At 35.8% G+C, this 24,754-nt stretch overlaps 1 protein-coding gene across 1 annotated transcript; it reads left to right on the top strand.

The window, feature by feature from the left end:
• On the top strand, window positions 1–24,134 carry LOC126973407 (sodium channel protein Nach-like). The gene is made up of 10 exons (XM_050820668.1): window positions 1–87; window positions 2,060–2,254; window positions 3,436–3,563; window positions 4,393–4,489; window positions 5,332–5,517; window positions 8,621–8,711; window positions 9,213–9,357; window positions 12,032–12,135; window positions 13,593–13,723; window positions 24,047–24,134. The coding sequence occupies exons 3-10, from the start codon at window positions 3,439–3,441 to the stop codon at window positions 24,101–24,103; spliced, it is 936 nt and encodes a 311-aa protein (XP_050676625.1). The 5' UTR covers window positions 1–87; window positions 2,060–2,254; window positions 3,436–3,438; the 3' UTR covers window positions 24,104–24,134.
• The last annotated feature ends 620 nt before the right edge of the window (window positions 24,135–24,754 follow it).

Genomic DNA, 24,754 nt, shown 5'->3' with positions numbered 1-24,754 from the left:
TATAACGACAACCCCACCGTGGTCACGTTGGAGAAGGACTTCCGAAGCTGGAAGTTCAGTCTTCCAGCAGTTACCACGTGTGATACGGTGACTTTCATATACTTCCTAGGCTTGTTATAGCTGTATGTACAGTGTTCGTCCAGGAGAGTTCTGTCTGGGTGACAGTAGAAGTGTGAGTTTTTAACCGACTGCAAAAAAGGACGAGGTTCTCAATTCGTCGGTATGTTTTTTTTTTATGTTTGTTACCTCAAAATTTTCGCCTGAGTGAACCGATTTTGATAATTCTTTTTTTATTTGAAAGCTGGTACTTCCCTTGTGGTCCCATTGTAATTTGGTTCAGATCTGACAGTGGCATCCATGAGAAAACCATAAAAGTCTTAAATTTGCTATACCTTCGTACGTATAGCAAAGTGGATGATAAATTTACGAATAACTCAATATCGCGCCAACCGATTTCGATGATTCTTTTTTTATTGCTATGGATACTTTTAAGATTGTTTGGTGAGAGTTTGGTTAGGTTCTGATTACGGAATCCATGACAAAGTAACGGAACTCTTTAATTCTTAGGAACAAATTACCGATACTCGGCCGAATCTTTTTTATGGTATCCGGATATTTAAGTCATTTACCATAACATAGTTATGGTAAAGTAATTGTCGTAGTCGAATATGATGATCAATGGGACTCCTTAACTACTTACAGTAAGGGTGCAATCTGTGGTAGAATTTTTAACTGTCTGTAATCAAATTGCAAAGCGCTTACGTTCATTGCTGCATTGAAATTTTTTTGTATATCTACACATATGAAGATAAATTGTTAGTTAGTGTACTTCAAATTCACTAAAAATCAAAAAATATAAAATATTTTAACAAAAACACAACCGACTTCAAAAACACTATTCCAAAACAATCTGGCAGGCAGGCTCCTCCTCTCTCATTCTAACCAATTGTTACTTTTAAAGGATCATATAAACAATGCTCAAATTTTAACAAAAAATAACCCACTTCAAATAAACTATTCCAAAACAATAGATATAAAATGCACTACAAAGTAAAACAATAATTGCATATTTTCATACAATGTAATTTATTAATCATACCGTTTTTATCGTATAGGAGGACACACCTGCAGGAGAAGTAACCTGATGTTAAGTGATAAGCCCCGCCCACATTCTCTTTTATCACCAGAGGACTCTTTTTTTGGACATGGATACGACATGGGTACCTTACCCATGTCGTATCGTCCTGGAAACACTGCAAAAGGAAGCTTCATTTCATTTCAAGAAGAATTCCACAGCTTGGTTGTACGTGGATGAAAGTTCCTTGAATCGCACCGTGGAGAATTAACTGTACATTATGCTGTGCTCATCCGGCCATCACACCTATTTATGTAGTGGCAGTATAACTGTATCTGCAGTGTTCGTAAGGGATAATAGATTCTGCCAATTTCACACCTATTTCTCCCGTAAAATACCGATGAAATTGTACTATTCTTATGCCACATGGACAAACAATAAACAGCAAGACTATTAAAAGGTCGTCAAAAAATGTCTGAGCGGCCTTGTGTATACGTATACACTATGAATATTTTCATTCATTCAAATTAAAACCTTATTTTATAGCAGTAATGTTCAAAGTCAGTTTTATACGCTCATCAGAAGCTCCGACGCGAACACGTGGCAATAACATTTTGCTTTAGCAATTGAAATGTATATTTAGCATAATGATCAAAAACGTCAAGATAGTTACTATCTCAAGTGACCCTCACTTACCTGTAATACGATACTCCATTCTTTTTTAAGTTTAGATTGCGTGGTGTTGTATTCAAAGCGCGGTCGAAACACAACTGAACGAAAACTCTCCCTACTAGACGCGTAGGAAGAGATTTGCTCTAGACAATTTTTTAGGCAATTTTGAGCGGGATTGTGAGTCTCGTAGTTTGTTGTCATGAAGAGTGCCGAAGATGAGGTGATGCTGCTCAATACTGTTTCATTTCACGCGTACCAGTTCTTTTATTTGATCGGACACAACAAAGTTACCTGATTTGTAATTGTTTCCAGAATAAAGTTGCCCCAAATAAACTGGCCAAAGCTATTGCAACAAGATGGAACATAACGCAGAGTGACGCTAAATATGATTACTACAGCAGGTTCATTCATACTGTGGCCAATTCTGACATCTTCCATCTAGAACAGTACACGGAGTTCAGAGATGATGCCTCTCTCAATGTGGATCTGTTCCAGTTAGCTGTGGAGGTATATATTGAATATTGGGTATGACGAAGTAAGAACCCCCGGATTTTTCTTTTAAAAATAAAAGGTCTGACGTCACTACTATTGGCGTTACAATAATTGTTGACTTAATGGTGTAACTCAAAATTTAATCATCGAAAGAAAACTGCACGAGTATTTGATCAACTTCGCATATTCCACGGGCAGCGTAACGACATCCCAGAGAGGTGCGTACCGTACGACAGCTCGAGCACGAATGACTCAATCAAGGGGCCGTATTTATTAAGGACTCGGCGCACGTGCACGTGTTTTCGATTAATGATTTTAAAGAATAATTTCACTTCACATAATATAATTTTAAGCAATAATCAAATGATGATTTATGAACTAATTTAAGATAGGTATTAAAATTCCGGATGTAACTAGACAATTTACGAATACGAAAGAGTTCAGTAGAGCCCTAAGAGATTCCTATAACTGAGACATAGATATTGGCATTTTAGCGAGAGAGTTCTGTAGTTTAGCCAGCATTGAAATGTAATGCACAGTTCCTCCGTAATAAGGGTCAATGTCACTTGTACGACGTTTCTAATGCTGTCAGCTGATGCGGCGAAATACATTTCTGCTTTTTTATAAATTTAAGGACTAATAATATGCTAGGTTGTTATGATTAAAAAAAATCCGCACCAATATCTTTTTATTTTGGAAATTCTCTTGTGCATCTTTCATTGTGCCTATATATTCATAATCAAAGTCCAATTGCAACCCCCTCCCCCCTTTATTATGTAGTTGTTTTACATCCTGTATATAATAGGAGTAGGTATGATATTCTGTTGCTATTCTACTACCGCCAAAGTGCTAGCTATCCTATGGCCGAATGGTATACCACTTTGGTTTCCTGGAGTGGTTACAGACCCACTGGAGTGGGATGAAGTCATATCAAAAACACTTCAAATTCTACTCTGTACTATGTGTATTGAATAATCTGGGATTTTTGTTCCGCTGTAATTCTAATTTTAAAATTCAGATTTGAGAGGGCCACTCATATGCACCTGTTTATCTAATTGGTTACAACCAGTTTTTTTTTTCTGGAAAACCACCGAAAGTATTACTCTTTCGTTTTATGGTTAGGTAATTTTTAAGTCTATAGTTAGCATAACTTACACTCAAGTCAAATAATTACTAAACATAAATTATCATTATAGGTTATGCCAAAACAGCATGTTAAAACGTCGTCTTCCCTAGCGATAGCTGTTAAATGGACTCCGGTCATGACGGAGAACGGAGCATGCTTTGCAACCAATACAGTGGCTATACGTGATGTTGCTATAACGTGAGTACAACATTGTATTTGTAAGATGGACTCTTGTCATGACCGAGAACGGAGCTAGCTTCGCGGCCAATGCGGTGGCTATACGCGTTATTGCTATCGGGTAAGTAGATTAATGTAATTGTAAGATAGATCCAGTCATGACCGACACCGGACCGTGCTTCACAATCAATACAGTGGCTATAAGCGATGTTGCTATAAAGTTTGTATAACAATCTAATTGTTCGACGGACTCCGGTCATAATCGAGAACAGAGTGTGCTTCGCTAGCAATACTACATTATATTGCTGTCACGTGAGGAAGACTTGGTAACTGTAACATGGGCTCCGGTTATGACCGAGAACGGAGCGAGCTTCGCGGCCAATGCGGTGGCTAAACGCGTTATTGCTATCAGGTAAGTACAATAATGTAATTGTAAGATAGATCCAGTCATGACCGAGACCGGACCGTGTTTCACGATCAATACAATGGCTATAATCGATGTTGCTATCACGTTTGTATGACAATCTAATTGTTAGACGGACTCCGGTCATGACCGACAACGGAGCAGGCTTCGCGGCCAACACTGCTGTGTCTTCCGGTACGTGGTCGCCATTCGAGGACTATACTGGTCCACGTCTGGTTAACGGCGGCGATCTGTAAGTCGAACTATGTGCCCTGCCCACTACCACTTCAGTTTCGCAGTCATTTGGACTATGTCGGTGACTGTGATTCTTCTACGGATCTCCTCATTTCTGATTCGATCTCGCAGATATTCTAAACGTATAAATCATCTAAATTCTAAGGTTTCAAGGTGAAGGTATAGATTTTAAAAGTAGTGTGTATGTTGCAGGAAACCGGATTGGAATACCACCACAGAGTGGCCGTTCAAATGTCAGTTTACAGCCGTGATGTGTTATATTATGTTTGAAGTGACCATTCCAACTCATGTGAGTTATGTTTGAATCAATATTTGACGTATAAGTGACAACTGTGACTCTGCCCACTGAGCTAGAATAGGTTCGAATCCCCATAGGCACAAACATTTATATGATGCATATGATTGTTTGTTTCCGAATCATGGCGTTTTTTGAAAGAAGAGGATTTTTTTTTTATATTGACGTAGCGTTTAAAAAATCTTGTATGCTTTGTTCAACTCTCAGGTTGTGGCTTCATAAACGATACGTCACTTGAACGGTTAGCTCAGTTCGTAAGAGCGTTCGCACGGAACGCGAGAGGTCGCGGGTTCGAGTCCCGCATAGTTAATAAAATTTTGTTTTCGAATTTTATTTGTGTAATATTTTATTTCAAATTATTTACATATGACTTAATAATTAATATCACTGCTTATATAAAAAATAATAAAATAAAACTTAATTAATTACAAATAGTAAATATCATTAAGAACGCTGTCGGCAGGTAAGGTGCCCATGAAGCTGGCAACGTTACCTCTTTGTATAGCCAAACTTATCCTTTGACAGAGGTACGTACCAGATCTTGGGTCACCTGTTAAATCGGTTAGACGCCTGGATAACTTTGTTATGAGTATTTGTGCCGATGAACCCCTAGCACCCATCGTCTCCACCCCAAAGGGAACAAATATGTAACCATCACCGAGTGATACATATTTCCTCCCCTTTAGGTTTTCGGCAGTTTCCGCCGCTGCACCTGCCGCTCTAGATAAATATTCAATGTTGTTGAGTAATAAATGCCAGAAGTGAGGGTTATCACTTTAAAAACATACCAAATTGTTTAAATTCACTTATGTGCCTTATTGTCTACTACTTCTCAGTTCTACGTCCACTCGGTGTATGATGTGGCTGACTCCACCGACCACCCATCCACCATCTACCCATCGCTGAACCGCTTCACCGAGCTGAGCGTGATGGAGACCAGAGCTGGTGATGGAGTGAGGCAGCTGTCTCCGCGCCGGCGAGGGTGTCTCTATACCGACGAGACTGAAGACTCTCGGAAACAGGTTCTCAAATATTATTCATAACTTCAAGTTTACAATTTATTCAAACAAAACAAATCTTATAAGTATTTTTACAATACTATGGTTATATAAAATTGAAACTATCATTACGAGGAAGTTTACGAAGAATACTGGCAGCATTTCCGCGTTGGATGGCTTGGCTGATCCATTGACCGAAATAGTTTCCAGCGCTTGGGTTTCCAGTAGCCCTATTGAGGCGCGTCGATAGTAATTTGTACATTCTCCGCGCCTCTGGGCTCCACGGGCAAAGTGTCTCGACACCAAACGGCACAAAGGCCGACCACAAGAGACCGACATGTTTGCGACGCTTGCTGTCTTCGGCAGTCGAAGCAGCAGCCCCCGGCACTAACTGAAGTGACTTGGACATGAGAAGGAGTCGAGTCCCACACCAGCACACTTCCCTGTGCCCAAGTGAGGCAACCACCCATTGACAATTTCAAATTTAAATATTTTTTATTCGTAGAAGAATATCAAATATCGAACGATATCAATATTTCCCTAATTGAAAGTCAAAAAATACCACCCATTCGGAAATGGATGCCAAAGACCTGAAAATAAAGGGTGCAACAAACTCAGCGGGCTTCTTTTTTTTATAAAAATATGTATACTATATAACATCGTAAAATAAAACTAATTATTTATTAGTCTGAAGGCGGTCGCTCCATTCCCAATCCGTGGTATCATTAGGCAAGAAAGTCATTTACCTTTAGAACACAAATGTTTTTAACAATTCTTTTGAATTTCGTAACAGATTTGTTTTGGACATATTCTGGGATAATGTTGTAAAAGCATACACATTGGCCAACAACAAGGCTTACCATCTCGACTTTAGTCGAGTAGTACGCATAATCATTTTGTTTGTTCTTGATGTTAACATAGTGGTTATAACAGTTTCTAGAAGATTCGCGAATGTCCCTAAAACATATTACATTATAAATAATTTGAGATGCAACTGTTAAAATGTTTATTTCTTTAAATTTTTCTTTTGAACCAAGGCTATAAATAGCGAGAATATCCGCTTTTGCAGCACAACATTAAGACGTTGTAATATAAAAATAAAAATAAATAAAAGTGAAGTGGTAGCGCCGTATCTATGTCAGTTAACTGTCTAATATTTTTAACCGCGTATGCTTCAGAACTAATTCTATTAGCCAATCCTTCAATGGAGACATTCGAAAAACGAGGAGTCAAGTGATGAATTGCCGGTGTTTAAGTTGGGACTATGCTCTAATCAGGTCCCTAAGTCGTATCTGTTCCGGAAAACTGCAGCCGTTGATTCTACAAAGTGTCCGTGCGAGGCAGAAGTTTCTCGCAAATCCCGCGGTTGTGGAATGACAGAAGTCAAAATGGTGCGGGTGGAATATTATTTATTGGACATGTCATACACTAGAATTAAAGTCATGATTAGAAATTCGGATTCATCCTAATGTTTTTATTCAGAAATTCAATTATTCAGAATTCAAGTCTTCTAGCAGCTCGCTAGTAATTTGAATTTTATAATTAAAAAAGAGTTCGAGTAGGTTCAAAATATTACTCTGGCCCCAATATATATTTTCTGATTTGCATTCTTAACGTGCAGTATTTATTTCTCATAGATGAACTTAAATAAAAATTATTTAAAAAATAAATTGGAATGGTCGAATTGTAATCGTCTACCATAAGTTAGGTTGCTTGAGAATAATAATAAATTTAAATGTACTACTTGCACTAGAAGGAATAAAATTACTTTTTATGGTATTAAGTGTTGTAAAGTGATCACATTCTCTTGCAACAATAGAAGAATCACCTAAGAAAGGTGAACGCTCTTTTTTGAAGGTACTCATGTCGTATCGTCCTAGAAACACCGTACAAGGCAGCTTGTATCACAGCTTTGATGTGATACAAGCGAAAGAAGGAAGTACGTTCCTCGATAACCACACTGAAGGAACGCCACACATCCAGATGGTGGGGCTGATAACATGATTTGTGGCGTGTCGTGCGAAGGTAAAGACTTCGGCGACAGGTATCATGTCAAACAGCTCTTGAATTTTATTTATTTTATTCAGAAACAAACTATTTACCACAAAAACACTTATTAAATTATAAACTTAGTTTTTTACATTTTTAAAAACTGCATCAATAATTCTTCGTGGAAGAACGTTCCTCGATAACCACACTGAAGGAACGCCACACATCCAGATGGTGGGGTTGATAACATTATTTGTGGCGTGTCGTGCGAAGGTAAAGACTTCGGCGACAGGAATCATTTCAAACAGCTCTTGAATTTTATTTATTTTATTCAGAAACAAACTATTTACCACAAAAACACTTACACTTTTCTAATTTTTTAAAAACTGCATCAATAATTATTATTTAATAATATAATAAATGGCGATAATAAATGAATTTTACTACACATAATCATTTAATTTATAAATACATTTATAGTTGTAAGAATTGTTATGTTGTAAATAATTATAAATTACTTTAATTTATTATATATTAGGCGGTGACGTGGGGCGGGTCGTTCCCTTCCCTAAAATATGGTCGAGGGAGGCGATGGCTGGTTCATGCGTCATGCTCGTGAACGGGTAAACTCTTGGTGGCTGGATGATCTTGTTACCGGGAGGTCTGCTTGATGTTTTTTTTTATTATTATTTCCTTTATTTAGTATCTTAAAGTTAAAGTTATTTTATATTTTATTTTATGAAATGCTCACATAATGCCTCTATTTATTTACGGTATGTGTGGATTGATGCATCTACTATAACTCTTGTGTTTATATGTATTAATTTACATTTTTTTCTTCCTTTGATTTACTCGTGTAAGCCTTTCAGTTTTTGACATTTGAGTATGTTTGTTGCGTCACTTTGCATATATTGCAATTGAAATGATTTGTAAAACAATTAAAATGTAAATCTTGACTTAAAAGAGTGGCAGTGAGTTTCTTGCTACTTCTTCTCATTAGCTCAACCCTTTACGAAGTAGCGGTAAATTCAATAAGAAACAATATTTTTATTTTTTTTTTGACATTCACAGGTGTCATTTCCGTGACCTACATGAATAAAGTGTTTTTGAATTTGAATTTGAATTCATATTGTAACAGGTGTACAGTACTCACATGTGTCGTTTGTCGTGTCGGAGTCGTCTCGCGGTGAAGCTGTGCGGGTGTCGGCCATTTTACTATTTCTTTGAAGGTATTTGTAAGATGGACCAAAGAACAAATACTTACACATCTGGGTTTTACTTTACTTTTTTATATTTTAAATTAGATTTTTTTTAAATAGTTCTTTTGCAGTGTTTTGTTAATGTATACACAGAGTTGCGCTACAATGGTGACTTTTAATGAACACACGGGTAAAGAATTTAACCTTAATCATAAAAAAATAAATTCAAGAATAAAAATACATAATTCATCTAAATAAACCAATTTTCCATAAAATGATTTCGGAACACCCTGTAAGTAATCTAGTAGCCGCGAGCTATCGTAGAAACACCTACTTCTTTCACGCCGCGCCGTAGCTGTCAGAAGTCGTAGGTGAATAGCGCCCACGTAAGGGTGATTAAAATTTTTTTTCTAAATGTTTGACAATTTCAATATTTCATTTATTTACTTTAATTATTAAATTCTCTACCCATGTGTTGATATAATGTCGCTATTATACTGCCACGATATATATATATATAGTGTGTGGTAGGGGGTACAGTATGCGACACTCACGGGATGTGGTGTCTATCTCAACACGTAAGAGAGCTGGCCAACTTCGGTGGGGACAGGTGCTCCTGCAGCCAGCAGTGTCAGGATTCCACTTTCCTGGAGAACTTTAGCGAGGACCAGTTCTGGTAAATTTATGTGCATGATTGCCTATATGGGGATTTAAATCACATGCAATCAGCCCTCTAACTTATATAATAATATTGACACACTTTTTACACAAATTAAGTTAAAAAAAGTTAAGCATATATAGCCTGTGTTATGGGTTACAAGACAATGATATATTTAATACAATATACTTACTTAAACATACATAAATACATATAAACATCCATGACTCGGAAACAAACATCCATATTCATCATATTAATGCTTGCACCTACCGGGATTCGAACCCGGGACCTCTAGCTTAGTAGGTAGGATCGCTAACCACTCGGCTATACAGGTCGTCTATATGGGGCATGACAACCATCAGTGCTCACAAATTACAACTAACTTATACAAATCATATTGAAGTTAATAATAGTTGCCGTAATAAAAAAAACTATTGTTCTTAGGTAGTGCGGTATCTAGTTGGAGCGCAGCTGAGACCAATCCTGAATCTAAGCATAATTTATTTATTTAACCATTGCTATTGTTGATCGAAGATTTAACCCGACGTTTCGTCGGTGTAGTCGAGATAGTTGTATTGTGTCATAGTTGTCATTATAAAGTTTAGCGCCATTTTTTTTTTATGAAAATACGGGAGGAGACGAGCAGGACGTTCAGATGATGGTAATTGATACGTAATTGATATTACAATTTGCAGAATTTTTCAAGAATCCTGAGCGGTACTACAATTGCGCTCGTCACCTTGAATTAAGTCTCATTTGCCCAGTAATTTCACTAGCTACGGCGCCCTTCAGATCGGAACACAGTAATGTTTACACATTACTGCTTCACGGTAGAAATAGGCGCGTGGTACCCATAATCTAGCCTGCATCCTGTTGCCTCGGTAGTGGTATTTGCCATAGACAGATGGTTTTTGCAAAAATTTACTGACAGCTTCAATAAAGTGACAATTACACGAGTTTTTATCCTTTAAAAAGTATTTTACTTATTGAAAAGATTTTTAATAAATACTTTTAAAATAAAATACTTAATAAATTTATGCATTTTTTTAAGTCGAGGTTACGAAATACATAATATACGTAGTCTGGCCATAAATACTGTTACAATTAAAAGTAAACAAGATATTATATTTGAATTTGGAATCTGTCATTTTTATATGATTGTTCATTAAGTTTTCTCATTTTGGCGCCAATACATTGTACACTATTTTGCGATATTTAGATGGGGTGGGGTGATAAAGAGAACCACATCGCTGTGATTGCATTACACATAGTAGGTTACAATGAAAGCAAATGCAATTTTTAAAACTCTCCATACGCTTGGCATTAGTTAAATGTTTGTGTACCGGGCTTTTAATAGATATAATGAGACTTCCTCTGCTTGTGGCATGAAAAAGATCTGGCCGTCCACGTAGTGTTCATACGAAAAATTGCTTATGAATTAAGTGATCTATGCATTAAAGGAAGGAACTTGAAGAAATCCAATCCGAAAGCAAAAGATTTTATCTCGGGAGATAAAGATAGCACCTAGAACCATGTCGCGTTTTTAAAAGATGACTTAGGACTTGCAGCTTATAAGAGACGTACTGGTCATTTAATAAAGAATAGGATGGTAAAATCGAAACAACTACTGAAGCGGTACGCAAAGGGAGGTCACAGAAAATTTTTGTTTACGGATGAGATTTTTTTTACAATTGAGTAACATTTTAATAAACAAAATGACCTTATTTATGCTTAAAGCTCTAAGGAAGCTTCCCAATTAATCGACAGAGTGCTACGAGGGCACTATCCGACTTCAGTGATGGTTTGGTGGGGTATTAGCTATGAAAGAGTGGCTGAGCCATACTTTTGTGAAAAAGGTATCATAACATCGGTGTCTCAAGATACCATTCTTGACAAGGTAGTGAAGCCCCTTAAGACCACCATGTTCAATAACCAAAACTAGTCCTTCCAGCAAGAGTCGGCGCCGAGTCATAAAGCTCGGTCTACGCAGTCTTGGTTGGAAACGAACCTTTCAGACTTCATCAGAGCTGAACCCGGTTTGTCCTAGTCCCGAACGGCTTGCTCTAAACGTCATGGTAATTTGGAGTCCCTAAAACAATCCGTACGATTAGCAGTGAAGAACTTTCCCATGGAAAGAGTGTGTGCTTCTATTGATAACTGGCCTCAACGTTTAAAGGACAGTATTGCAGCCAATGGAGACCGCTTTTTATATTTTAAATTGTTTTATATTTATATATTAAACTAACACACTGTAAAAGTAATATTTAATAATATAATATAATATTGACACACTTTTTTACGCAAATTATCTTGCCCCAAGTTAAGCATATATAGCCTGTGTTATGGGTTACAAGACAATGATATATAAAATACAATATAATTTACTTTAACATACATAAATTCATATAAACATACAAAAATACATTTAAACATCCATGACTCGGTAACAAACATCCATATTCATCATATAAATGCTTGCACCTACCGGGATTCAAACCCGGGACCTCTAGCTTAGTAGGTAGGATCGCTAACCACTCGGCTATACAGGTCGTCAGTAATAAATGTTATTTGCAATAGACATTTTTTTTTCTCAGTATTTATGGCAAGACTGGGTATATATACGGTCGTGTGTTAGTTTTAATTAGCTTTAACTAAAAGCAAAATCGGATAATGGTTAAACTAATTACAGGGACAAAGGCCCGTTCCAGGGTAGAGGTGCACTTAGGTTGACAGTGCAGGCACCACGAACTCGATACACCAGGGAAATCGTGTTCCACTTTCAGGATCTAGTGGGTAAATATAACGATATAGTTACTACTGCAAGTTCTTACTTCAGTTATTTTCACAGCATCATGACGTAAGGTATTTTACTATGGGGTCATGCTGCTGACATTGATATAGTGTTTGCTCTGCAAAAGAGAGCTGTTCGTGCTCTATATCAGCTTGGTTATAGACAGTCTCTCAAAGAAAAATTTAAAGAAATAAATATTTTCACTGTTCATTGTCAGTACATTTATGAAAATTTAATAAATGTTCACAAAAATCGTCACCTTTTTGCTCTTAATAGTGATTTTCATTATTATAAAACTAGAAATAAGGGATTGCTTGTAACTAATTCTAGTAGGCTTCATAAGATATATAATAGCTTTAAGTAAATGTATACACTTCTATAATAAAGTCCCAGCCACTGTTCAGGCATTATCTATAAATAAATTTAAATGTTTTATAAAAAAATGGGTCTGTCGTAAATCCTATTACTCCACTGCTGAATATCTAAATGATCGGACAGCCTGGGACTAGATTGTGATTATTTTATAGCGATAGAAATGATTGTACAATCTTGTATATTTTGTATACTTCTCTCTCAGAGCACCATTTGTTTCCGAAGCGGTAGTAGTATCTAGTAGTTATTAGAAATGACATCCAAAAAGAGTTCTAAAGGACTCAATTTTGAGAAAATAAATGCCTTTCATGCTTTTATGCCTTTTTTATACTGGAAAGACTAAAAAGAAGAAAGAAAGGCATAAAGGCTTCATCGCTTGTTGAGGAAGAGTTTCTGCTGTTTCTTTACGCATTGTATCACGTTTGCCGCTCGGATTGAAACAAAATTCAATCCAATCAGATCAAACCAAATGAAATCATCTAGATCAAGGAAATTATAAGTATGAGTGTCAAAAGTTTATTTCTATTTACATTTGCCACCATTACGGAAAAAGTTTAGTTTTAAAGAGAAGAAGTGACAAGAAACTCATTGGCACTTCAAATCAACATTTACAGGATCATCGTATTACAACTTTATTTTAATTACAATATTTGTAAAGTGATGCAACAAAAATACTCAAACGTCAAACAGTCAATGCCTTATGGCTATTCGCAATATTCAGTCAATCTCTTACTTGAGTTAAAAATCGTAACTATCGTTGACTTTTCTGTCCCAATAAACTTATCGACGGTAACTCACCCTATCCGTACACGCTGTCTGTCAATGGGACGACGTATAGCTTACCAGCGATATAAAGTTTGTATGGAAATTGCTATTCACGCGTCCCAATATAAGGCGATAAGAATGACTTATCGGGTATATTGGAACAGCTTCAGATTATTGACAGCTAATTACTGACAGTAGAAGGTAGAAATTTATCTCTATCTGTAGATAGTATGTTGTGAACGGCCGTTAGGTACCTAGAGTGTAAGTAAAAAATGTAAATAAATTGATAAATTATTGTTGATATTGTAATTAATTACCCTAGTGTCATTCGGAGGAGCAGCCGGCCTCTTCCTGGGAGCTAGTGTCATCAGCTTCGTTGAGATCATCTACTTCCTGATGGAGACATTGCTGAGAATATTTACCATCAAAGAAGCGAAGCACGGAATTGAAATGGTATCTATTCCAAAACAAATTTTATGAACGATAGGACTCGAACCCGCAACCTCTCGCGTTCTGTTCAAATTGAATTTGTGTAATTAGTCCCAGAAGTAAGGGTTATCACTTTAAACATAAAAAAATGTGTAGGTATGTATTCTTTAACATTATATCTCTATACAGCGTGACGATAAAATGGCGACAGTAAATGAACACACGGATAGAAAAGTAAATATAATATATACTAGGACAACCTGACAGCCTGACTGATTGACGGCGCAAAAAAACCGACTTTGTTTTTTTGAGTCTCGAGTGAAAAGAGCCCCTCCAAAGGACAGCTCAATTTTTTTTCTCGTTACGTCACTATTTTATAGACCAAACAAAATAAGTTCCTGAAAGTTTCAATTCAAATATTTTTTAATTTTGAAAGTTCGCATATTTTTTTAAATTTAAGAGACTAAAATCCATTTCAAGCTGAAACTTTCAGGAAAACCTCTTTTTTGGTTTATAAAATTATGACGTAATGAAAAATAATATATTTTTGACGATTTTTGAAATTTAAAAAAATTTTGGAGCGACGAGAGCGCACTTAAAACATCAAAAACTACCAATTTTTACTCGAGTCACAAAAAAAATAGTCGGTTTGTTTGCGCCACCCTACCTACTAATTATATTTATCGGGCGTCTGACTGCTTACAATTTGACTTGAAAATCGGTTACAGTAACTATAGATTCGCACTACATCTTAGAAAAGGGAACGACTCTCTCCACGACATCGCGACAAGCAATGAAATTTAAGCGTTTGTAGTGAGATTAAGAAATATTTATTAAATGCAGTCGCGCGACGCGCAGTGAACATTATAGTATTGTTTACGTTTAGCAAAATAATATAATTAATAATTACGTACTCGATTGTTTTGTTACTACCTAAATAAAGTTACAAATTGGCTACTAGTAAACTCCTTGTAGTGATCAATTAATAAGAATAACATATTAGTGCATTCTACAAGCATAAAGTGTGTAAATATTGTTTTGAACCTCAACTCAATCAACAACACGGATGACATCTTGCCTACTGCCGCTACCGCTTGAATTTTCACGCTTAAGTACAGCGAAGACAGGTCAGAATTGCGTCTTTAATTCATTCTTTGTGTTCAATTGTAATGTGCGCCTACGGAAACCGGTCATAGATCCAGATTACAGAAGTGATATTCAACTAATAGTGATCAACTAATAACAATTCACCTTTTGCGTTCGACAAGCATAAGTGACCGAATATTGTTTTGTACCAACTGCCACTGTATTGAGCCAGAATCGCTTAAATAAGTACTGCGAACATATCTTGTGCTAACTTGTATGCATTGTGTACTCACGGCATCCATTCATAGACCGTGAATTATTGAAGCACTTTCTCACTGTTGCTTTATTATTTTCTGCGTATTACAGGCATACATATATATAAATATAGTCAAAATATTATTATTTTCTAAAAATGATGACCTGTAGTCGCTGCGGAGATGAAGCAACAGAAACGATTAAATGTTCAGTATGCACGAAACAGTATGACTTTGAATGCTCTGGAATTACAGAACGCGGCTATCGCAGACTCGGTGATCGGCAGGCATCTTGGCGGTGTCCGGCTTGTAAAAACCCAGGCAATTTAAGTGTTGTGACTCCTACCCCAGTTTCTTCACCGATATCGCCATCATCGATAAGCTTGGAAACCATCATGCAGGAACTAACAAACATCAATTTACAACTTGCGCCACTCTCCAGCCTTGTAGCGGATATGCAGGTCGTAAAAAAAGAGCTTAGTGACCTTAAAGCCTCTGCTTCTGAGTATTCAAAGAAAATCTCGTCACTTGAAGCAAATCTCGCCAGGGTAGAGAAGGATCAAGAATGTTTGCAACCACTCAAGGTTCTGGTGACCAAACTAGAGGAAGAGCTTGCTGACAAAGATCAATGGCTTCGCTCTAACAATGTGGAGATAAAAGGCGTACCGATCAGATACAAAGAAAATCTTTTTGATGTAGTTAATAAAATTGGTAATAAGATCTCATGTCCTGTATCTAAAGATCAAATAAACTTTGTACATAGAGTTCACACAGGCACCAACAACGTCAAGAATATAGTACTATCATTCACAAACCGGTATAGCAAAGAAAATTTTGTAGCTGCTGCACGCTCCGTTAAAGACCGTCTCACACCTCAGGATATTGAGATTTCTGGATCTGGAAAATTTTTTGTAAATGACCACCTCACCACTAGAAACAAAATGCTGCTTACGAAAACTAAAGCACTCGCCTCGCAACATAATTTTCAGTTCGTGTGGGTCAAACATTCAAAAATTTTTGTTCGGCGCGACTCTACTTCAAAATCTTTTACCATACAAAGAGAACAGGATATTCAAAAGATACGATAATAATACTGCTAGAATTCCTTTTTTTACTTATAAGATTTTTTATTTTAATATTTTACATTACTTGTATTTCTTCTACCATACTTAAACATGTTATTATTTATGCTATTGGCATTACTGTTGTATCTGCTTTTAGTATTGTTTGTAGTATTTATAGAATATGTCATTACTACGCTAAAAAAGTTACTGCGTGCTTTTTCCATTTGCTGATGTTTATTGTTGTTCATGAGTATATTTGTATTTGTTATTTATCTATTTCGGGTAGCGGTGACTGGTATATGGAGTATATGGTTCGGTATACAAATGATTTATTCCAGTATATCATTGATCTATTTAGAAATTGTCTTGTCGGTAACAGTGTTTAATCTTAGTATTTATCACCAAAATGTACGGGGGTTACGAACTAAAACAGAGGTATTCTCAAGAAATATGTCTTTGAGCGATCATGATGTGATAACACTCACTGAAACATGGCTGACTGAATCAATCTCTGACAGTGAGCTATTTGATAGTAGGTATTTAGTCTTTCGGCGTGACCGTGATTACTTAGCACAAGGGCAATCACGTGGAGGTGGTGTCCTTGTAGCCATTAGACGTGATCTGTTGGCTACACCCAGAATTGAATGGCAGTCGTGTGCCGAGGATGTGTGGGTTACACTGTTGATAACTGCGTCTAGTCCGAGAACAACATTTAAAATACACATATGTACTCTCTATCTTTGCGAACAGAACCTTGGGAATAATTTTGCTGCTCAGCTTAACAATTTTCTATGTAAACTAACATCTTTGATTAATAACAATCCGCTTGATAAGTTTATTATTATGGGAGATTTTAACATGAGCTCCATATCGTGGGTTCCATGCGAAACTTGCTTAAATCCAATTGCACCAACCACGTCCCACATTTTGCACTTCGTAGATACACTCAGTCTGTGTGGACTTAGACAATTTAATAGTAATTATAATGCATTTGGCAAATTATTAGATTTAGTTTTAAGTAACAATGAGCTCACTGTGTCAGCATGCACTGATCCGTTAGTACCAGAAGATCCCTATCATAAGTCATTAATTGTGCACTTTAACTTTTCATATATACCACACTTGAAACCAGCTGAGCGGACAATTTTTAACTATAACAAAGGTAATTTTGAGGAGATGAGTGCGGAACTAAGTCAGATTAACTGGATTAATATTCTTACTCAAAACTCTGTGGATGATGCCGTTAATCATTTTTATTCAATAGTTTATGATATAAGAAACAGTCACGTGCCGAAACGGATCATTAAAAATAATAAATATCCAATTTGGTATAACGCGGCCTTAATTAAAATCCTCAAAGAGAAAAATAAGTATCTTGTGAAATATAAAATATATCATAATCTCAATGACTTACATACTTTCCACCTACTTAGAGACAGGGCTAAAGTTATTGAGCGTAGTTGTTTTGATCACTACATTAGTAAAATTGAAAATGATATATCTAATAATCCCAAGGCATTTTGGTCCTTTATGAAAAGTAAACGTAATTGTTCAAATATACCATCTAATATGATCTATGGAGACACTGAAGGCAATAAAGGACAGGACAATTGTGAGCTTTTCTCAAGATATTTTTATTCGACTTTCCAAGAACCCACTACCACATCCAAATCCTATAATTGTTCTGATGAATCTATTATTAGTAATATAAGTTCTATCGAAATTGATAATAAACAAATAGAAAAGCTCTTAAAATCACTTGATCTAAATAAATCACCTGGGCCAGATAGTTTACCAGCACTGTTCCTCGTCAAATGTTCTGAAGTATTGGCATTACCTGTCACCTTGCTTTTTAAGAGATCAATTAATGAAGGTATCATGCCGATCAGGTGGAAGGCGGCATTCATATCACCTATACATAAAAAAGGTCAGAAAGACAAAGTGGAAAACTATCGACCGATTTCAAAATTATGTCTTCTTGCCAAAGTGTTTGAGCACATCATCTATAATCAACTTTACCCTAGCCTTAAAAATGTGTTAAACCAACAACAGCATGGTTTTATAAAAGGAAGATCAACGGTTACTAATTTACTTGTTTTCACTGACTTCTTAACTGATTGCATGGACGGTGGTCAACAAATTGACGTTGTGTATACAGATTACACAAAAGCTTTCGACCGCATAGATCATAGAATCCTTCTTCAGAAACTTGCTGGTCTTGGTATTAGGGGTAACTTATTTAGATGGTTAAGTTCGTACGTAAAAAACAGAACTCAGGCAGTTGTTTTAAATGGCTACACCTCCTCATGGATCACGATACCTTCTGGAGTTCCTCAGGGCTCACTCCTAGGTCCTTTATTATTTATCTGTTTCATAAATGACATCGATACATGCTTTCATCATTCCAATTATTTACTTTTCGCTGACGACATGAAGATATTTCGGCCTATCAACGATATCTATGACGTTGATCTCCTTCAGGAAGATCTCAATAGACTAGCAACATATTGTAGTAATAATAAGCTTTGGCTTAATATACCTAAATGTCTTTTTATAAGTTTTTCCCGTAAAAAGCTAATCATCAAATTTAATTATACTATAAATAATCAATTTCTATTGCGGGTCGATTGTGTCACAGATCTAGGTGTAGCTCTTGACTGCAAGCTAACTTACGAATGTCACATCGACAATATTGCAAATAAGGCATCACAAGCACTTGGGTTTATAATACGTTCAGCGAACTGCTTCAAGAGAATGAAAACATTAAAAATTATTTTTTGCGCTTATGTTCGTAGTCATTTAGAGTATGCTAGTCAAATCTGGAATCCGGTATATATGATACATAGTAAAAGAATTGAACAAATACAGAAAAAAATTACGAGATTTTTAAATTATAAGTTCAGAATTCCCAAAACAGATTACAAGACTCGGTGTACTCGATTTCATCTCCTACCATTAACACTCCGTAGATCCATGGCTGATATTACGACTATTATGAAAATTGCTCAGGGTAAGATTGACAGTCCAACCTTGTTATCTAAAATAAACCTCAATATACCGTACCAACATTCTAGAAAAAAGAATCTCCTCCATATTCCACTCATGCGCACAAACTATAGATCACACTCCTTTATACCACGTACTTCGTAGAATTTTAACAAACTAAAATCATCCGAAATAGATATTTTTTTTCCAGTTTAGGTAGTGTTAAGAAACATATTATACAAGATTATTTGCAAGTCACAGAAAAGTAATACAATGACAACATAATATATGTATACTTTAAGTCAATTTAAATTGCAAAAAAGCATAGTTAACTAATACATAGTAATGTCTTTAATTAGTTTAAGCATTTGTAAAAACGTAAAAAAAAAAAATACTATTTAATACCTATTTGTGGAGGCTTTTAATTGGCCTCTATATAAACATGTAGATATATGTTTTTGTATTGACGGCTGTTAGCCACCCTATGAAAATGAAATAAAATAAAATGAAATAAAATAAAATAAAATAAAATAAAATAAAATAAAATAAAATAAAATAAAATAAAATAAAATAAAATAAAATAAAATAAAATAAAATAAAATAAAATAAAATAAAATAAAATAAAATAAAATAAAACGAAACGAAACGAAACGAAACGAAACGAAACGAAACGAAACGAAACGAAACGAAACGAAACGAAACGAAACGAAACGAAACGAAACGAAACGAAACGAAACGAAACGAAACGAAACGAAACGAAACGAAACGAAACGAAACGAAACGAAACGAAACGAAACGAAACGAAACGAAACGAAACGAAACGAAACGAAACGAAACGAAACGAAACGAAACGAAACGAAACGAAACGAAACGAAACGAAACGAAACGAAACGAAACGAAACGAAACGAAACGAAACGAAACGAAACGAAACGAAACGAAACGAAACGAAACGAAACGAAACGAAACGAAACGAAACGAAACGAAACGAAACGAAACGAAACGAAACGAAACGAAACGAAACGAAACGGTACGAAACGAAACGAAACGAAACGAAACGAAACGAAACGAAACGGTACGAAACGAAACGAAACGAAACGAAACGAAACGAAACGAAACGAAACGAAACGAAACGAAACGAAACGAAACGAAACGAAACGAAACGAAACGAAACGAAACGAAACGAAACGAAACGAAACGAAACGAAACGAAACGAAACGAAACGAAACGAAACGAAACGAAACGAAACGAAACGAAACGAAACGAAACGAAACGAAACGAAACGAAACGAAACGAAACGAAACGAAACGAAACGAAACGAAACGAAACGAAACGAAACGAAACGAAACGAAACGAAACGAAACAAAACAAAACAAAACAAAACAAAACAAAACAAAACAAAATAAAATAAAATAAAATAAAATAAAATAAAATAAAATTCAATGATTTTTATTACAGAAAATATACGATGGCCGATATTGGAAGAAACGAAATAAGACACAACAGTTTGCATTCCAGTCAAATGTTTATTAATATGTGATTTAAGGTATGGGAGTCAGTGTAAAATTATCACAAAAAAAATGTTTGGTCTAGTACCATTAACCAACTTTTTGTAAAAGATATAATGACAGTAAATTATCCCATGAGAATAGCCTATCATTTGCAAATTTTGATAACTATTTTCTTTTATAAAAATAAGGGACGAGACGAGCAGGACGTTCAACTGATGGTAATTAATACGCCCTACCCATTAAAATGCAGTGCCGCTCAGGATTCTTGAAAAACCCAAAATTTCTGAGCGGCGCTACACTTCCACTGAGCCAACCGTTCATTAATCTTCATATGTCTTTGTTCAACTCTCAGATTGTGGCTCCATCTACAGGATCTACTTTACAGCTGATAACCTGCTTATTTGACATCTTAACAATTTGTTATTATTTTAAAGCGATAACCCTCACTGGGATTAATTACACAAATTAAATTAAAAACAACCTGAGGGTTGAACAAGACATTTCAAGATTAATGAACGTGACGTCACTCGAACGGTTGGCTCAATGGAAGAGCGGAAGGCAAGAGGTCGCGGGTTCGAGTCTTGCATTGTTAATAAATTTTGTTTTCAAATTTAATTTGTAATTAATCCCAGAAGTGAGGGTTATCACATTAAAGAAACAACAAATTGTATAGATCGCTAAACAAATTAGGTTTCGCATTGCCGACCTTACAAAAAAAAAAAAAAAAAAACAAAACAAGAATAAGATCGAAGCGACCTTATGTCAAAAAGTAAAATTTCGTATTCTTGTAACACAGATTGACGGTTCAGTTACAATTGTGATAAAGTTGCGTTCGGATTTAGGGAAATCGTATTCTGCATAATTTTGACGTTTGGTGGAAATCAAAACTTAAAACATCACAGGGTTTCGTTGTCGACGATTTCTCCCTTCAAAAATTAACCAAATTAGATAATCTGAAAGCGCAATTATAACACCCCACTATTGCTCTAAATAAAAATTCAATTCAATTTTAGAAGCACGGAAGCTAATCTGATTTTAAAATGACACAAAAGACCCTTCGTGTATTGTTACAATAATACACTGACCTAAATCACAATGCTTTGCGTGTCGTCCAGGAACCAATGCAGTATAATAATAATCTGCATTTATATTATTCAGGCTAGATATATTTTTGTTGCCTGAATACTATAGTAAATTCTATTTAAAATTATCAAGATAACGGAGTAAATAAAGTGGAAAATCCAAAAGTGCGCGTCTCATAATCTCTAATTCCACAATATTCTAATGTTAGGAAAAAATGAGTAATGAAAGTGAGAGAGACAGAGACTACACTATTCATAAATTCATTGTCTATGCCGCAATGTCATTGTCAAGATTGTCAGCAATATTGTAACGAGTGATATCGATGTCAGTTATAAAACTATAGATTTTTATGAATAATAATTGAACGATAGCGAATTGAACGCTAATATAATTAATTGATTAAATTCCGCAGTGTGTATGTTACTTTAGATAATAAAGAAAAATTATTATGTCACGATAATTTTTTCGACCACGTCTCTGTGACGTCCAGGAATAGTAGATTGTTAAACGAGGGTCGAAAGAATCAATTCCCGAGGTATTTAGGCGTCTATAGCCCGAGTAGGTATTGATTATTTTACCTAAGTTAAACATTCTACATTTCATTTCGAATATAAGGAAAATAAAACTAGTTATTTATCTAAGCACAGATTAGTATCCCGCCAATTTATGTCGACTTTTTAAATTTTAAATATGGAACTCGCCGCGTAATTATTGCGACTTATTCGGCTCAAAGAAGTTTGCGCTAAGTTCACACTGGCTGTTTAGAAAGTCACATGGCCGCAGCATTTTTTTAATTAGTTCTTTTTTACATAAAACTCTTCACAGCAGTTCTATTTTTAAAGTTCATTCCGGCCCTTAGGTGGGAAAAAATTAGTATGAGTTTTTCTCTCTCTATGGAGGGAAGCAACATTTTCCATCGAATAATCAGATCAAAACAACATTACTTTCCGAGTATGAGAAATGAAAACATTATTTTTAAATGCTATTATTTACTATGTTAAACAAAATAATTGTTATAGGAATATATTTAACATACTTCACAGATTATAAGACTTGATATAAGTGCACTCATATTAATTTTTAATTACGATATAAATAAAAAAAATCTATTTCAGTTTTGAGAGTAGAGAACCTTACTACCTTAAACGCTTCGCTAGTGAAGCGTGCAGACGGTAGGATATTACATTAATTCAAAAGAACAGTTATAGAATACAAATATTCAGAGATGCTTTTCAAATGAGCTCGTAGTTCAGTCTAGATAGACAGTGACAACTGTGAGCACATTATTATAGCAACATTATATTAACAACTATTTTAACATAGTTAAATATGAACCAACCCACAAAAAAGTATTAAGATAAACCTAGAAATAAAATTGTGAAAACCGTCATGAACTCTCTTTCCATAAACAAAAGGGTCACACAAATATATGTAATATCATCAAATATTTGCTTATCTACCTATCGTCCTTGGGACAGCTAAATTAAGATACTTTTTTATTTTTTCTCGTATTATTCAACCATACAGTAAACAACCATATTTATAGTATATCACTTTTTAACCTAAAATATTCAAGCTTGCAATTAATAAAACATTACTTGTGTCGCGTTAACGCCTTGTCCATTGTCTCTGCATTCGTCAACCAGTTATATCTAGTTTTCCCGCATATGCAACAAGCTGCCAGTGGACGCTATAACATGCCCCGGATCATTGTAGTAGTGCAACCATTTCGCGTTGTTGAGTCTCTGTACCGGTTTATTTACTCATGTGCTACGAATAGCCTGTGGTCGTGCGACGGCGTACGGCGACTGAAGAAGTCTGTATGTTTGAACTCATCGCACGACGAGAATGAATCGGAATGATCGTGCCCAATGACACGACACGTAGGGATGAGTGATCACCGCGGCCCAAACTCATTTGTTACACCAGAGGAATAACAGGAGCGTTGCCAGCCTTTTAGGTGGTACGAGCCTATTAAAGGCACGTATATCGTATTGCCCTAGACACGGCAAACGAACATAATCTGGACCCTGTCGGGTCGTTGTTGAACTTGCGTCCTTATGAACTTGTGAACAGTAAGTACTGAATCAATCAAAATAAATTTAGCAACGCATCTCTTGACCCCTGATGTTGCGGAAGTCCATAGACAGTTAAAAAACTTATCTTGATAGATAAGTTTTTTGAACCTGACGGTCTTCAAACCAATGCAATGGAACTAGACAATCATAGACAAGAAAAAAATGAAACAAAACAAAGCATTACATAATTATGTATTACGAGTAGTACACAGATCTAGTTATTTCTCTTCTCCACCCACCCCAGTCTCCCTCGGCCCAGGACTAACATCAGAACATCTTCCGTTTCAGGATCCGTCGCCGGGGACACGCGGGAAGTTCGCACTCTTCCGGATTCAGCTGAAATAAATAATACTATAATCCCTATATTAAAAGTATACACTAACCACTGTAAAATACTTAATGGGAAAGCAAATTTTAATCTTAATCACAATTAATATAAAAAGTAAATGTTCCTTTATCTCCTTAATGGCCGGCAACGCTTCTGTGATTCCTCTGGTGTGACCCGTACGCTCGTTTGTCCTCCTATTCCATAAAATATATATATATATTGTATGTGTTATATATGTGTGTTATATATATATAAAACACGGACTACTAAAAAATTAAGGAATCCGTGTCACCTTACATAACAGTGTAGCACCAAAACAAGCCGATTAACGTGTAAATACATAGCCCAACGCACACACTTACACTACTACAAGCCGATAGGCGGCCATTATGAGATTTGTCATCGTATGTGACGGATCAGTTTTGATCCGTCACAGACGCAAACGCGTCTCAATAAAATAGTTTAAAAATGCCGTCGTGCGTTGTGAAAAAGTGTAAAACCGATACTATATAAGTATTTGTGGCCATATATGATTATTTAAGAGAGAAAAAATTGTGTAACTAGTATCCCCCGTAACCGCACACACACTAGCATTACGGTGCTTCACTTGCTAATATCACGGCGCGGAGTCCTTCTTTTTTTACTCGTCCGTGATATAAAAGAAGAAA

The sequence above is a fragment of the Leptidea sinapis genome, chromosome 29 (assembly GCF_905404315.1).
Source record: "Leptidea sinapis chromosome 29, ilLepSina1.1, whole genome shotgun sequence".
NCBI lineage: Eukaryota > Metazoa > Arthropoda > Insecta > Lepidoptera > Pieridae > Leptidea > Leptidea sinapis.
Note: the sequence above shows the minus strand (reverse complement) of the source record. Positions and strands in the feature narration are given on the sequence as shown.

Bases quoted from the DNA above. Each gene is read 5' to 3' on its own strand.
- LOC126973407 (XM_050820668.1), top strand. From the start codon at position 3,439: ATGCCAAAACAGCATGTTAAAACGTCGTCTTCCCTAGCGATAGCTGTT. The intron at 12,136-13,592 runs GTAAATATAACG...TAATTACCCTAG, and splicing joins CCACTTTCAGGATCTAGTGG to TGTCATTCGGAGGAGCAGCC. The intron at 13,724-24,046 runs GTATCTATTCCA...CTTCCGTTTCAG, and splicing joins CGAAGCACGGAATTGAAATG to GATCCGTCGCCGGGGACACG.